The sequence below is a fragment of the Eleginops maclovinus genome, chromosome 2 (assembly GCF_036324505.1).
Source record: "Eleginops maclovinus isolate JMC-PN-2008 ecotype Puerto Natales chromosome 2, JC_Emac_rtc_rv5, whole genome shotgun sequence".
In the NCBI taxonomy this organism is placed as follows: Eukaryota; Metazoa; Chordata; class Actinopteri; order Perciformes; family Eleginopidae; genus Eleginops; species Eleginops maclovinus.
In genome coordinates, this window is record NC_086350.1 from 12,741,187 (window position 1) to 12,757,485 (window position 16,299).

Below are 16,299 nucleotides of genomic sequence, written 5' to 3' on the forward strand. Positions count from 1 at the left end.
CAGGGGAGCTTAGTGAAGGCAAAAGGGCATATGCAGGATAGTTGGCATTCTTCAACAGTTAACACATTTCTTATTAAATCTCGTAAACGAAAAGGCTCATTGAGCACCTTAGTATTTCACAGTGCTCACATTCCTGACCCCCTGTTTAAATCTTGCATTAGGAAATTGAAAGTCATTGTCAGGTTGACAAAGTCTGTAATGCCACAAGGTAAGAATCTAGGTGTGAGCCTGCCTCAGCTGAAACAGGAGACATTATGTGTTTGTTATATTACACATTGTGGTAATTTTCTTCCAATACAAAATAGTGAGCTACCAAAAAATGTAAATTTTCTACAAACCTATTACAAAATGTGTTCAAAAATAAAGTTAGGAACTGACTGGGAAAACTGCATTCAGTTGAAGTTTAAATTGTGACTGATGATGATGCACGTCTAAGATTGTTTTATCGGTAGCTTATTTCTACCCCAAAAACTTGAATTTGGGGATATTTATGTTTAATATCAGATGTCACATTTATCAAAATTCTAAAGTTGAGTTTTTAATGAGCAAACCGGAAATGTTTTGTTGAAATACTTTTTAATATAGTTGTGATGTTGTCAAACGTTTTGACTCCATATTATCAAACGTTTGTTTTCATTTTTTATTCCAAATCAAGAAAATAATCTTCATATGCATAGGGGGACAGTTGATAAACAAATTGTCATTTCGTGGGTAAATTGTTGTGTATACTTTTTCTGGGATACTGTACTTCCTTGTTTAAAGTTACTTTGGCTTAAAGCATCCAGTCCAGGTGTAGTGGTCTGGTTAATGTTTGACTAGATGTGAGAGTCCCAATATGCTATTTTGAATGTGTCATAGTGTTGGTGTTGTAAACAAAAATGGGTGGAAAATTTGTTTTGGATATGATTTATTTAATTATTAAACTTTCTTTTTGAAATAACAAACAGTACATATTTATTTGAAACGTAACTTAGTGTTAGGCTCGAAACAATTGCTCCTCTGCAGACTTTGCTTGCTTGCTCTCCTGCAGTGATACAAACCTTAAAGGAGGAGTGGTTCGATATGACTAAACACAGCTTCAGTTACAGCATGCGCAGGAAACAATCAGATACCTAAAGCATTTTCAAATTGTGTAATAAAATGATTTGTTATGAGTCTTTTTGACTTACGCCGTCTCTCTAGTTTAAACAGGCTGTTTCAAAAGGAATTTTCAGTCAGAGATTTTCTTCAAGCATCGATGCGTAAATGATGGAAAATTTCCTTCATCATAAATATGTATTTCATAATTCCAAGTGAGCGGATGCTTTTTCAATTGTAAGGTCTTAAATCTTACTTCCAGCATCTCTAACATGCCATAATTCAATGATCAGAAATCTTTAAAAATAGACTTTATTTGCAAAAAGACAAATATATTATTGAATCTGTTTTTCTTCTGTTAATGTTGTTATCATTGTGGCAGTAAAGGGAGACACATGAAAGCAGCTCTTTTAGGGGTTGCAGTTGATTCTTTGTCTTGCTGTGAAGGGACCAGAGGCTGTTACAGGGAGCTGCATGGTCCAGACTGCCCTAGTCTTACTGTGTTAACCTGTGCCTTGTTCCTGTCAGATTCCTCACACTGGAGAATAGAAAGAGGGGGAGCTGGCACCAGCTTACCTGCCATTTGCCCTCCCTTGGAGCTGCCTTTATAGCCGCACATGGTGGATGACATGTTACTGATACCAAATGACAGAGGTCAAAGACAGGAAAAGAAGAATTGAAATGTCTGCCGCCTAATGTTGGGGGTCAGACCAAGTTTGTTCTGGCAGGCCAGCCACAAATTAGAGGGATTTTTCATGGGGAATATTTTCTCCCAGTTATGCAGAGAAATTCCTGATAAAAAGAGCTTGAAGTCTTGATTTAAGTTTGACTGGGGCAGGAGGAAGATCATTTATTCATCTGTTTGGAGCATAACATTTTTTAAACTTTGTTTTACATGCCGCTGAAACAAAACTAAAATCCCATTTTAGGACCAATAAAGTATATCTCATCTTATGGTATGTTGTAAGCATACACATACATCAAAACTTACATCAAAATAACATTTTTCTCAGATTTTCTTTAGGTAACGTGCCCTTGAATCAATGGAACTTGCAGTTTTCAAACTATGTGCCACAAAGCACCAAGAGAGCTATCTTACTGTCTTATTGATTGTATAACTCTTGAGCAAAATCACAAACATAAAGACAGCTCTCATGGCATTAGGCTATTGCTTTAAGTAATGAATGATAACCGATGCTGTAATCAGTAAAGAGTCAATTTGCATCAATCCTGCTTAAGTGCTCTTGGCAAGCCACAGAGTTTTCACCATAAACACTACAAATACTGAAGTTGACCCGGTCCTGTCACTCATTAAAAGGCGTGAGGCTTTTCCTTAATTTGGATCAATATATAATCATGTTACTGGAAAAACAACATTGGATTTTTAGAGTCAACATAAATGAAAATCACTTTTATTGCTTTATTTAAAATCCTCATAAGACATAAAACAAGGTTTATATAAAAAATACTTCTCAGCACATGGTCCGTAGTAGAGGGATTAAAATACAGCTCATAAATAAGGGTAACATATTGTTGAATAAATACATACTGTATATGCATGTTAAACTTTCACGAATTAGAAAAATAATTAGGAAAGACACGTTTTCAGTCACTTTTTTTTGTGATGCAAAAGTTTTTTTTGTTGTAAATTGAAGAGCATTTTTCTTTGGTCATTATCATGAATAAAGGCACATTGAGATTTTACAGTGTTTGTTCCAATATAAAGCCCTTCTTAAACGTTGCATACCTTTTGGCTGTAGAATATTAAATAGAGTATCTGTATAACTAATAACTTTATTTCATCAGTCCAACCTTGAAGGTTGGATTGATTCAGGGGATTTCATTGTGATCTTTGGCACAGTCACTGGCAATATTTCACTGACAGACTGTGATATCCATCAGATAAAACCCTCATTATGTGTAACCTCTCTCATGCAGTTCGCAGACAACTCCTTCTTCCGTTATGGTGTTACTAAAAGGAGTCTGTCCGTCTCCTTGCAAACACCGCAGACATGCTCTTCACGATGCCCTTGAACCGCAGAGGTCTCTTGGTGGTCAGCTTTGCACCCTTTATCCTGCCCACCAGACCGTGAAACATCATGAGCACACTGTGGTAGTTCTCAGCCGCTGACACCTCGTAGAAGTGGCAGCCCGTGTTGAGAGCCAGGAGACGACCCTCCTCGCTCAGCACTGTCCGCCTGTGGTGCAGGTCCCTCTTGTTACCCACAACCACTATGGGCGCTTTGTCTGCGTTCAGGTAGTCTTTGGTGGACTTGATGGTCTGAATGAGCCTGCTGACGGTGTTGAAACTGGCCCTGTCACAGATGCTGTAGACGAGAACGAAGCCGTCAGCCCAGTGGACTTTCTTCTCATACAGTGACGTTTCGACAGACAAATCCTGTGGGAAAAAAAGTATACATTTTAATGACGCAAGTAAAAATACATTTATTCAAATCTTTTTTAAGAAAAAAACAACCTCTGTACTGTATTTACCATTCAAAAAGGTTTACTCAACTAAGGCTCAATAATGACTAGCTACTTTATTATGTTATACATAAAAATATGATCAACCTTCAAATACTAAGATCATAATACATCTGAATGTAATGGACTTCAATGTTATACATCTGTTACTTCAGGCCTATTTTGGTGATTTGTTCATTGTGTTATCTATTTAATATGAGTTTCTTTTTTCAGAGTTGCCACTTCATTTAAGACTAGTAACAGCACAACTTTTCCTTACCTCAGAACAAGGTGAATCCCAAATATTGAGAGTGGTTCTCCTCCCATCTACCATGAAACTGTGACTGTAGATGGACTCTACAAGACAAAGGTTAAGTTAATGTGAAATTAGATGAAGTTGAAAGGCTGCAATGTAACGATGTTATTAAAACAGACAGTTACCGATATCTCCGTACTCTCCAATGAATCTCCGAGTTAAGAGACGCACTGTGACCGCTAAAAACAAATGAAAAACAACAACCTTAAAACACATGTGCCACAGAAACGTGTGTGTTTAACTATCTTTCAGCTACAGAAATCTTGTTACCTGATTTTCCAACGCTTTCTGTGCCCATAACCACAATGTTAGCATCCATGTTCACTTTTTCAGTGAATCAGCTGTGTGGAGCCGCTGAGCCTCATGTGGCCTTTATTATAGCACACACAGGTGGGCGGGGTAAACAAATCACCCATAACAACAGCAGAAATCATTCACTCACGTGGTCCCGCGCACGCGTATGTTTGTGAAGGGAACCCTCTACAGGTGAATGAATGAATGAATGACTGTGTGTTGCTATTTTTCACACATGTTGTTATAAGATTGTATGAGATTATCTTATCACGTTTCACGGAAATCAGCAGGTAAAATGTATTCATTTACTACCTTTTTCTCAAGAAGACCTTTTCATTTCATGACACCTTGTAACTCTAATCCAATGTCAAAGGAAAATATTGCACGTTGTCCTACATGTATGTGACGTGATGATTATGATAACACACATAATGACATAACCTTAATAACTGAGGTTCATTTATAGATTACACAATCGTATATTATTCTGAACAAGCTCCAATTCGAATTCTGATGAAAAGGGGTAACATATTTTCATTGTGAACACTGTGCTGATAACCTTTTACCTAAATACTACCTCTACAACTACACTAACAGACAATATACTGTATTAATTACTGGATAAATCACATATAAAACAAATTTGTTTGTTTTGTAGATGCATTATACCTTTGAACTGCATTTTTCTAAGTTAGGTAAACATACCTTAAATGGCACCAGAAAAAATATAAAATAATATATCCTTACTGCAATATCGACAGCAACCACAAGGGGGAGGCAGGTTTTAATGAATGTCTTCAGCAAAGTAGTGAGTATGTTTTGTTACCTGGAGCCAGAAAAGGCAGAGGGGGCCGGCTCTACAAAGATTGGCAGAACAAAAACAGACCCTCAGGTAATATCGGTTTGACTGGAATTAGAGAGAGATTTGTCTTTATCTTTTTCAGCTTTACTAACTCCTCTGTGGGCAACCCTTACTTGTTTTAATCTGATTCCTCCTGGTAACCTGGTTTCTCAAATGCATGTCAATGTTGTGCACAAAAGTAAATACTACTGTGTATCAATGAAGATCAAGTAGGTATCATTTTAAGAAACACCTATACTAAAAACAATTCACCTCATTTACTCAAATTTCATAGTCTTGTTGTAGTATAAAAAGCTGTTCTGTGACAGACACTCATTTACTTCAAGCTGCAGCAATAAACTCAGACCACAGAAACCCTTCATATCATGTCTGATATAGACATTTCCTCGCTCTTATTTCATGTAAATAAGATTATTTTCAGACTGGCAGCTCCAAAGTGATTAAATTATATGGCCGTTCCTATTTAATGTATGGTGTTCTTCCTGACACACATTAAATAATGTGGAATAGTGGGAACAATTGGAAGTTTCCCTTGAGGTTTGCTTGAGGACATTGTAAACTCTTAATCTAAAGGTTCTCATTACTTATTGGGCATGTATGTAAATTAGACATGTATTGTAATCATCCTTTATCTTCATTTATTGGTGCACTTACTGGGAATGCAAAAAGGGAAGCCAATATAATGGAAAAGCTGTTTTTTAACATTAAGTGTGATGTAAAAATGTGTAGTACTGGCTCATAACAACAAGATACAAAAGGCCATATTATAGTAAATCCAATTTGTGAAACGCAAGTTTAGTTTTTATTATAAACAAATGCATTATTTATTAATATCATGTTCATAAAAAGCCTGATATACATAATCCTAAAGATTCACTTGTGTTAAACTATTCTCAGTTGATTGCATAAGTTGTTCTATCATGAAGTCACGAAGCGCTGGCACATTATACTGATTCAACATCCTTTATCATCATGACCCGTTCGTGTGAAATGTATCACAAACATCAGAAGCACATTACGTTTCTTGGCCAGAAAAGGTGCCACATTCATGAAAATGCATAGTGCCCAGCTGCATAGCTATTACAGTGGTGATGAAATTTATTGGTCCCAAGGCATACAGCTGAGAGGGAAACAATCCCAAAACAAATGCAACCAAATGTCTATTAAACTGTTTAATTCTGTGTGTCTCCAATAAACCTGCTTTTTCTTTATAGATGCACAACAACACAATAGAGTTTAGCTTGAGCTAGAATAGCACTATTTACTTCAGTATAGTGCTTCTGTAATTCTCATTGCTTTCAGTCACTTATTGAAATGTGCCCCGGAGCTAAAGTGGGGTCAATCACATGGCTCTGTTACAGTTAACAAACTGAACTTTAATTTCATCATACTGAATGACTGTTGCCAGCAAGTGATTCATAAATTAATGTGCAGTGAATGATGAAGCATCAAAGACTATTCCAAAAGTGGACTTTTAAAGATTTAATGAGGCAAAACATTTCTATCTTGCCTGTTTCATAATTCATTTACATCCCTCAGTGAATTTGAAAGTAGAGGCATTTTGGGGTTAAATCATATTAAAAGAGCAAAATTATTGAGGTGATTAGCAAACACATTTATAAGTACAGTAAAATTCATTTTTTATAATAAATTAAAGGAATAAGACAACCTCTGCATTATTCAGAGGTACAGTAGTTATATACTTAACAAATTCCTTTCCCTCAAAAGCTGTTTCACAGAAAGCTGCTTCAGCTGTGTGTGCTTATGCAAATAAATCTTCTTACGGACTTAACTAACACTCATTGTATGTGTGTGATGATTCCATTTTTCCCTGTTTCATGGCTGCGATTACAAAAAAAAGAAAACTATCCTCTCGATTAAAGACGTCAAATGGCAGGCCTTATTTAAATGTACACTTGCTTTGGAATTCCGTTTAAAATGTGTCACTTTAAACTGAACCAAAGTAAGGCAGCAGTATGATGCTCACCTTGTTAGAGATATGTGAACATTGAATTGATGATTCAAACGAAGATATGTTTCACCTCTGGGAAGATACATGATGCTCAGGGTTTCTTACCTGTATCGGCCTAGGCGGAAATAGCTCCTGTATATATTTACTCAACAGTAATGAATTTTTGCATTTTCTTGTCCCCACAAACAGATATTTTTGCAACCAATAAACAATTGCTTGCCGCTAAGTATCTGTTCATGCCATAAATACTTATGCAGATACAGGCCAAAAGTAGAAAGCAATAGTGAGTAACAGTTTTCTGTGGTCATCTGAAATAAAGTCAGGTTATTTGAGCAGCAGAGGAGCAAGCTGTTTCACAACATTTGCAAATTAACATTTTGTCATTTCATAAAGTCTTCAGATTGTGTCAGCAAACAGTTGCTACAGCAGTCAGTTAAAATTTCTGTTCAGCAAACTGTAATGGACAAAACATGAGCTTTTATTCGGAGTCATGTTTCTGGTCACCTGACGAGTAAGTTCAGTATTCACTCTCTTTTTAGCTCTGCTTTGGTCTCCAACAACCCGCTAAACTGCTCCACAATGTTTATCAGCGAGTCGCTAACTGTGTCAGTCAATAGTTTGTTGCAAAGCAGGGACGCTGCATTGGCTTTATGGCTTAAAAACAAATGCCTGCATAACCATAAAATAGCAGGCCATGAAAGCAAAACAAAAAGCTAAAAGGCATTAAAATAGTTTGTAAAGCAAAGAGGAACTTCCAAGTTGAATCATAATTCTCTTTTAAGGCTTGGCATTCATCATGGATTACAGGAATATGAATATCTAAATTTCAGTCCACCAAGTAGAGACATTACACTCTATGTCAGGATTCATCTTCTGCAAAACCATGAATGTAAAATGTGTCATTGCAATAAGACATTTTGATTCAATAAGGCAGTTATTTCAGTCGTTAAGATTCATAATGTTAAGCTTTTAAAACAGTAACTGTTGCAGGTGCAGTTGGCCCATTTTACCCTGTCTTAACCATTGTAATGTAAGGATATTGGTTGAAAACAGACATTCAATAGGATGATAACATTCGAAAAGGGTGCACCACTAGCTTAAGTAAGAGCAGCTTTAGATCTGTGCTGACTGAACAGAAATCTTTAGATTCAAAGTGCATTCCTGTTCTGCATTTTGTAAAACTTTGTTATTTTGACTACCTAAATGGATGCAGAACATAAATCCATATTTGGACATCTGCAGACAGATTAAGATTTCAGTCCAAAGCAAAAGGATAATTATTTAGAACTAATCAGTTGCTTGCAGCTGATAAAGCTAAAGGCATCCATCATCATAAGTCACTTATACACTGATGCTCTCATTAGACAGCTGTGATACAGGACCAGTGAAGAGGGAAGAGCCATTAGCATGTCATTTCCTAGACAGGAAGGAAGCTTTCAGACTCGCACTGTTAGAATTACAGGATAAGAGGAAAAAGGGCACACTAGTTTTTATATACAGAGACTGAAATAATTATTCCTCTCCTCCTGCAAGCATTGGCAGAGAAAGAGGAGGAAAGAGAACTCTCTAATCTAATACTAGCAAAGATGAGTGGTTATTAAATGACTTAAAGCCTTAACAATATCCTCAAATCTGTTTTTAGCTTGCATCTGATGACAACTATTACAAGTTTGAGTTGTTGTCCCTACATATACAGTGGTATGCAAAAGTTTGGGCACCCCTTAGGAAAACCACTGCATCAGTTTGTCACTTGCTGAGCTTTTGAAGCAGCAACTTCATTTTAACATATGTTATACCTTATGGTAACAGAAACATCTCAGTAGTGAAATAACTTTTATTGGTCAAACAGAAACATGTTTATGTGCATTCAAACAAAAATAGGCATGTGCATAAATTTGGGCACCCCTAAGAAATAATTCCATTAATATTTAGTATTGCCTCCTTTTGCTGCAATAACGGCCTGTAGACGCCTCCTGTAGCCACAGACAAGTCCCTTAAGCCTGGCAGGTGGTATTTTGGCCCATTCTTCCACACAAAACGTCTCCAGTTCAGTCAGGTTTCTTGGCCTCCGTGCATGGACAGCCTTCTTCAAATAAATCCATACATTTTCAATGATGTTAAGGTCTGGGGACTGGGATGGCCATTCCAGAACATTGTACCTGTGCTTCTGCATGAATTCCTTGGTGGATTTTGATCGGTGCTTAGGATCATTGTCCTGCTGAAAAATCCAACCCCGGCGTAGCTTCAACTTTGTGACTGACTCTAGAACATTCTTGTCAAGAATCTCCTGGTACTGTAAGGAATTCATGTGGCCCTCAACTTTAACAAGTTTTCCAGTACCTGTGCTAGCCACACAGCCCCATAACATGATAGATCCTCCACCAAATTTTACAGTGGGCAACAAGTTCTTTTCATTGAATGCAGTGTGTTTTTTTCGCCATGCATACCTGTTCATGTTATGACCAAATAACTCAATCTTGGTCTCATCTGACCACAGTATTTTGTTCCAAAATGCTTCTGGCTTGTCCAGATGTGCTTTTGCATACCTCATGCGACTCTTCTTGTGATTAACACTCAGGAAAGGCTTTTTGCACATCACCCTTCCAATGAGCTCTTCCTGGTGCAAAGTACGCTGGATTGTGGAACGGTGAACAACTACACCATCAGCAGCCAGATGTTGTTGTAGTTCTCTGGAGGTGGTCTGTGGCTTCTCTGTGACCATTTTCACCATCCTTCGCCTGTGCCTTTCCCCTATTTTTGTCGGCCTACCACATCTTTCCTTCACACGGACTGTTCCTGTGGCCTTCCATTTCACAACTACGTTTCTGACTGTGGAGACAGACAGTTTAAACCTGTCAGATAATTTTTTGTACCCTTCTCCTAATTTATAATGTTGGATTATCTTAGCTTTCAGGTCAGTGGAGAGTTGTTTTGAGGTCCCCATCTTGCCACTCCCTAAGAAAGAACCTAGGCCAGGCACAGCCAGCTATTACCTATGTTAAATAGCCTTTTTCATGATTGGTTCCACCTGTCTTTGTAATTGAAGGTCTAATGAGCTAATCAAAGCAATTTTGTGCAGCAACCTGTCAGCTATAAATCCGTACAGGTGTTGAAATGAATGCTATTTATAAGGGTGCCCAAACTTTTGCACATCCCATTTTTTGCATTTTATTTTATTATAATAAAACTATGTAATGCTACCCTAAGAATTTTGGTCTGGAAAACACTAAAACGTCTACATCTTTGTAGGAAAACAAATGTTGTTGCTGTGATCTTCTATTATAAAGGAAAAGCAAATTGTCATGAAATCTCAGAGGGGTGCCCAAACTTTTGCATACCACTGTATATCAAATTGATTCCCCCTTCATCATATAAAAGCTGTGATTAAAATGGAACACAGTACAGTACTGACTCCGCTTTGCCAACATCCTCAATGAAAACTCATGTTTTCAAGCCTGCTGTCCCACTGCGACTGAGTTTGTCAAGCGACATATGTTCACATGTTGCTTTCAATTTGGTTGCATTTGACTTTAAGAATGGCTTTTGTGCTCACTGGGAATAGTGCTGCCTAAATATTTCATGCAATAAATATGGTAAGTGGTTTGTAATGGTCCCCGAAGACTCTTCAGAGTTCCACATTATGTCCTCTCTCCCATGTTTCCTCTCTGCTTGTGCCCCTGGGCAGGAAAGCTGCTGAATGTTCTCCACACCTTAACAGCTTTTTGTGAAAATAATTATAGATGGAGCAGCTCAATGTTTAGCAAAAAAACAAGTTTAACCTCAATGTAACGTATAGCAGTTCTCCAGTTCTCCAAAACATCCTCTCCAGGAGCAGGGCGCTTGTAGGGATGAACTCTCATGTGATGATACACAGTCCACATAAAATTGACACAGCTTTTAACTCATTGTTTTTTGTTATGTTTTGCAGCCAACATCTTGACTATCTTAATCACTCTCAAGAGTCTCATTAGCTTAGTGTTCTTTGGCAAAAATGTTCTGATAAACAAATGTGCACTACTTGCTCAGCACCAAACTGCAAACAGACACAGCAACTTGTGAACATAGTGGTGTTTTTTTCCTCTAGGAAGTTGATGGAGACCAAAACAGAGCTAAAAGAAGAGCAAAAATGTGACATTATTATTTAGTGGCCAGAAACACAACTCCAAATAAATATTGGACTCCGATGTGCCACAATAAAATCTTCATTAAAGCGTAACATTTTTGCAGATCAGGAAAGATTCTCACTACTCCTGTGATGGTGCACAGGGAGGTTCATGCTCACTTAATAGCTTCAAGTTTATTTGCATACATTTGCTGCATGTAAATGTGCTTGAGATAAACTGGAGCAACAATCCCTATGTACATGACTCCATCTACTCGAGGTCTCTTTGTCATGTTTTGAATAAACATTTCAGAAAATAAATGTCAGTATAGTCTTATTTAATCTTAAAAGATGTGCTGAATAGTGATACAACCATGTGAAATGTAAAAATGTTGTATAACTCTTGTGGGACTGCATAGACACTAGGAATACCACTGAGCCCTGGAAAGTCACATGAATATCTTGTGCTGTGCTGAGCAAAATGTGCAAGTGAATTATCTCTTCCGTTGCATGAAATCATCTTAACTCTGGACAGCCTCCAGTGACAGAGAGCCTTTTGGATGTGGTACCCAATTAGTCAGCTTTTCAACGTGAATTATCAGCCCACCACATGCCAAACATTGACAATCAAAATGTCAACGACTAAAATATCTTCCTTGCAAAAGGAGCGATGAAACCTGCTGAGTGAAGGGATGAAGCCAAAGAAACTGCTTCGCTGTTACTATGTTATGTTTCATGCTTTGCTGCAGGGGGGTGTGCTTCTCATGAGGGTGGCTGTCTAATCCCACCATGTGGATAACCCCACCCATCCTAAACAAAGCTTTGCTTTAACTTCCCCTGTAAGTACAGAAAGGCGTGTTTAATTTATGAGTCTGTTCATCCATAGTTTCCAGTTTTAGCTGAGCCATTGAAGAAAGCTTTCATTTAAGGGTTTTGATGTCACTCAAATTTTCAAAGAAGTCAAATGACAAAACATTTATTTCTTGCACTCAAAGCTTTCTACCTTTAACTGTCTCCTCTGAAGCAGCTGGTGAGAGCTGTTCTCTTTTCGCCTGCTATAGTTAAATGATATGTCCGCTAGGTAGTCATTTACTGTATCTGTCTGATGTTTGGTGCTGAGCAGGTGGAGAACTGTGGGGTTTTTAGAGCTCTTGTGTCAAAAAAACTAATCTATGAGAACAGTAAGAATGAACAACAAAAGAAAAGTTGCAATCAGACAAACAAACAATAACAAATGAGTAAACAATGATCTTAAACATTAACTGTAGCAAATTGTGGCAAGAAATGATCCAGAAACCTGTGGCTGCTCCTTAAGCCCATATAAGTTTTACGAAAGCTTCGCAAGATATACAATCACTCTTATGATTAGCTGTGTCACTGCTTGATGTTGTTTCAGACTTAATTTGTAAAGCAAACATGGATATTATCCTGTGACAATAAAAAAAGTACTTTATGTTTTTTTAAGGGGACATTTGCATTTTTCTGGTTCATATCATTATGAAGCTCTAGAATGAGGCTCATAATTTAATAAATGCTTCAACATCAGTCAACAAAGTGCAAGTGCTTTCTCTCCAGGATGTAAATGTTGATGACATCATGGTGGCTCAGCTCCGTGGTTTATTGCTTGGAACAAGTTGTTCCTGTTTGCAAATATTGTTTTGACAGACAAATGAAGCCTAATGTGAGAGTCAAAAACGCTGACCGTCTCGACGGCTACCAGGGGAGATCTATTCTGTCCTGCCATTGTTTACATGTATCCCAAAAATGTGTAATCCCATGCCATCTAGCCCATTGTGATTCTATTTTCGCCCCTTCTTTGTTGTTATGCCATCAGACTCGGATTTCTGACTTTAGCAGCTTTCCAATTTTCTCCATTCATCCTCATGCAGGTTGGTGTTATTTTAAATATGTCGATTTCTGCCGCCCCTGCTGAGTGGAGTAACCTTTTTTGTGACTCTAATTTCCTAAATGTTTTTAGATTCTCAAGTTCCAGAAAATATATTTTTTGGATAGAAGCTAAGTGAATAGAAGCTTCTCGAGGCCAGGTTGAGTCTGAAAATAAGCACATGTTCCTCTTGGCTTTATTTACCCCTGGGAGGTAACTGGACCATGCTGCTTTTTACATGCTATGTTTAAAACCTTCTCCTCTGCAGCGCAGACGGTATTACTCTATTTTAAAAACCACATGCTGCCCTCTCCATTGATATTAGTGTAAAAATAGAAAGCAGAGCAGCAGCTAGAAATGGTTTACGCACGCTATATTTAGACAGGACACAATCAGAAAAAAGTGCCATGAGATATTTTAGTAACTCCCCATTGAAGCGGCAAATGCCATTTCACTGTGCTTATGTTCATGCAGTATTTATGAGCCCTGAAGATCTCTGCTGTTGTCTGTGGAGAACATTGACTTTATGGTGTTACTTCACTTCTTGTCACGGCAAGCAAATGGACTATAGCACAAAATGTTGGGGGACAAATCTCTTTGCAAAATCTTTGAGTCCAACCTCTCAATTAGTTTTTCTCTTGTCACGGTTGTAAGCACCGAGAGATGAAACCTCTGATCTGTTATTGAGAGAAGAACTGCGGGTGATAAAGTACCACAATATGTATCCAGTAAAAGGTATATCAAACACTAAACACAGATGGCTTCTTCTCACATGGCTTAGTCCCAGCAGAGGTAGAAAACAGTGCCTTTGGTGTGTTGCTTGGCACAGAATGAAACTGAATACCATGCATGTGTGTTATCTGAGGGAGACTTGACACCACAAGGCAACATGTTTGGAGTTTCCCAACTAAAATTTTCTTGCAGTATGTGTGACTTAGAAGTAAGTGCAGCCCTCTGTAGAGGCCACTCTCTTCAGGTGAAATTCCAGCTGAGCTGCACTGCATGGCTAAGTGATGCAGCGCCTGAGGACAGATTGGCTGTGCATCGCTCTGACAGCTGTGGACTCAGAGTGAAGGAGGACAGGCTCACTGTCTGAACATGCACAGGAATTCAAAGAGGACTGGTTTCAGTCTTAGATTGTTAGAAATTATAAAAAATGTACAAAGTTTGAATAAATAAACATTAATTAGGGAACTTCAGTTTATTCAGTTAAAGAAATTAAAGAATAAGACAGGCAGCAGTTAGTATTACTACAAAGGTTTGATGTAATAAACATGTAGTGTAGGTAGAAATAAACACCATAAAATAGGACATTATATTAGGAAGCATTTTTATACATTTTTGATAGTCCTCACTTTGCAAAGCACATTCTGACTAGTCTACAATAAATTTGGTGGATGGTAGTACCTATTTGTTCAATAACGCTTGGATAACATGATAGAAAAATAACTTTTATCAAGGCACCCTGTTAGCTACCTGATAGAGTTGATGCCCCATGTCCCAAGGCTCAGTCCTTACAATTCCACAGTGACCCAGGTTTGTTCATCTCCGGGCTCGTGGCCCTGCTGAAGGTCCTCCATCTCTCTCGACCTTTGGATCTGTATTCGACTGTTCTATCAAATAAAGGCTAAAAAGACAAAAATACAATTATCAAACATCAGCTGACGTCTTCATGATGGAGACACAGCTTCAGCAATTACCCACGATGACCAACGTTTTTTTTTCCAAAACCTCACACATTCATCAACCGCTGTGGCGTAACGGAAAGTCTGAAGCTTTTTGGGATGGATGCCGGGATCTAATGACATGACATCTAATCTAATGACATCTAATGAGGCAAAGACAACCCTGAAACAATAATTAGACTTTCCTAGAAAAAAAATTGAACTCTCTAAGAAAAGGATTTGCTGTGGAGTAGGTGAGTTGAAAAGAAAAAAAGAAAAAGCTGCAGATGTTCCTTCTCCAGGTCATGTTTAAATTTAAGGATTCAGAAGTTTTAGACAGAGACAAAAACTACTCTTGACAGCTGCAGGAAAGAGGAGGACAGCATGTCCTGATTCTTTTTACTGCAGGTGAAACCGTGTGGGACCAAAGGTGCAGTGAACTATGAAGAGTCAGAGACATCATGGCTCTGTGAAAGCAATGGTTTATGGCTCTTTCCACACACTGTGACTGTGCAAGAAACATACTGCTCATAAAGTCAATAATTACACAGAAAGAATTCCAATACTGTTCATGTGAGGAAGTTAAATATGTTATAAATACTAACAACATCCATTCCAAATAACAGAAATGTGCTTCTTACCTCTTTTAGGTTTGGTTGTGGATTTATGCATCCAGATATTTCAGGACTGGTAAAAGTATATAAATAAACAGATGATGTTTTCCTACGTTTAACTTTTACCTTTCTAACATGGACCAAAATAGAAAACAAGTTTTAACCCTTTGGTGCTTTTATACTACATTATTGAATTGATTGCAGTCAGGTTTTATTTATCCACAATGTATAGTATTTTAAGTTTCACTTTTGATTGTATCTTACAAAACCAGATGTGACATCATTTTCCATATCTACATGTTAACACATTAATTAGATCATAGGTGCAGTGACATCTTTCACTCAATAATAATACAGAAGATACAATTTGACTGCATACCTAAACCAATGTGCTTTATGATGGGTTTTCCAGTGGTCATTTATATTGCATGTGCTGAAAAAGTGATATTTTTAAGAACTTGAAATTTCATTTGGTCAGACATAACGGAAAAACAGGTTGTGCAGGAATGTTTTCCTCAGAAGTTTTAACAGGAAAGTCCCTTTAAAGAAGCGTGTTTATACTTGCAGTTATTCCTCAGGCTTCTCCCATTTCCCAGTTTCTCCCAGCAGACGGGCTGGGCTTCTTTTTCCAGAGTCCACCCTTTTCCAATTCCTATAAATAGCAGCTGTTTCATAGGGCAAACAATAGTCTGCAGGCTTTTCCGCTCCAACATTCCTGGCACCGGTCCGGACCGTATCCACCCACTGCTTGTTACTACCTGACTCATGTCCCTGCTTGTCTACTGTATATAAACAGTGCTGCTAACACACACACACAATTTTTTGACCACACACACACACACACACACACACACACACACACACACACACACACACACACACACACACACACACACACACACACACACACACACACACACACACACACACACACACACACACACACACACACACACACACACACACACACACACACACACACACACACACACACACTGTATAAATGTATTTTATATAAAATATTTATGGATGGTTCATGCAAACATGTAG

At 37.9% G+C, this 16,299-nt stretch overlaps 1 protein-coding gene across 1 annotated transcript; it reads right to left on the reverse strand.

The window, feature by feature from the left end:
* Positions 1-2,473: 2,473 nt before the first annotated feature.
* si:dkeyp-59c12.1 (Ras-related and estrogen-regulated growth inhibitor-like protein) lies at positions 2,474-4,261 on the reverse strand. The gene is made up of 4 exons (XM_063899326.1): positions 4,127-4,261; positions 3,982-4,035; positions 3,821-3,897; positions 2,474-3,475 (listed from the first exon to the last, which is right to left on the reverse strand). The coding sequence occupies exons 1-4, from the start codon at positions 4,173-4,175 to the stop codon at positions 3,050-3,052; spliced, it is 606 nt and encodes a 201-aa protein (XP_063755396.1). The 5' UTR covers positions 4,176-4,261; the 3' UTR covers positions 2,474-3,049.
* Positions 4,262-16,299: the final 12,038 nt, after the last annotated feature.

Coding starts and splice junctions, on each gene's coding strand:
- si:dkeyp-59c12.1 (XM_063899326.1), bottom strand. CDS start 4,175: ATGGATGCTAACATTGTGGTTATGGGCACAGAAAGCGTTGGAAAATCA. Junction 4,036..4,126: donor AGAAAGCGTTGGAAAATCAG/GTAACAAGATTT, acceptor ATTTGTTTTTAG/CGGTCACAGTGCGTCTCTTA. Junction 3,898..3,981: donor TGGAGAGTACGGAGATATCG/GTAACTGTCTGT, acceptor TTTGTCTTGTAG/AGTCCATCTACAGTCACAGT.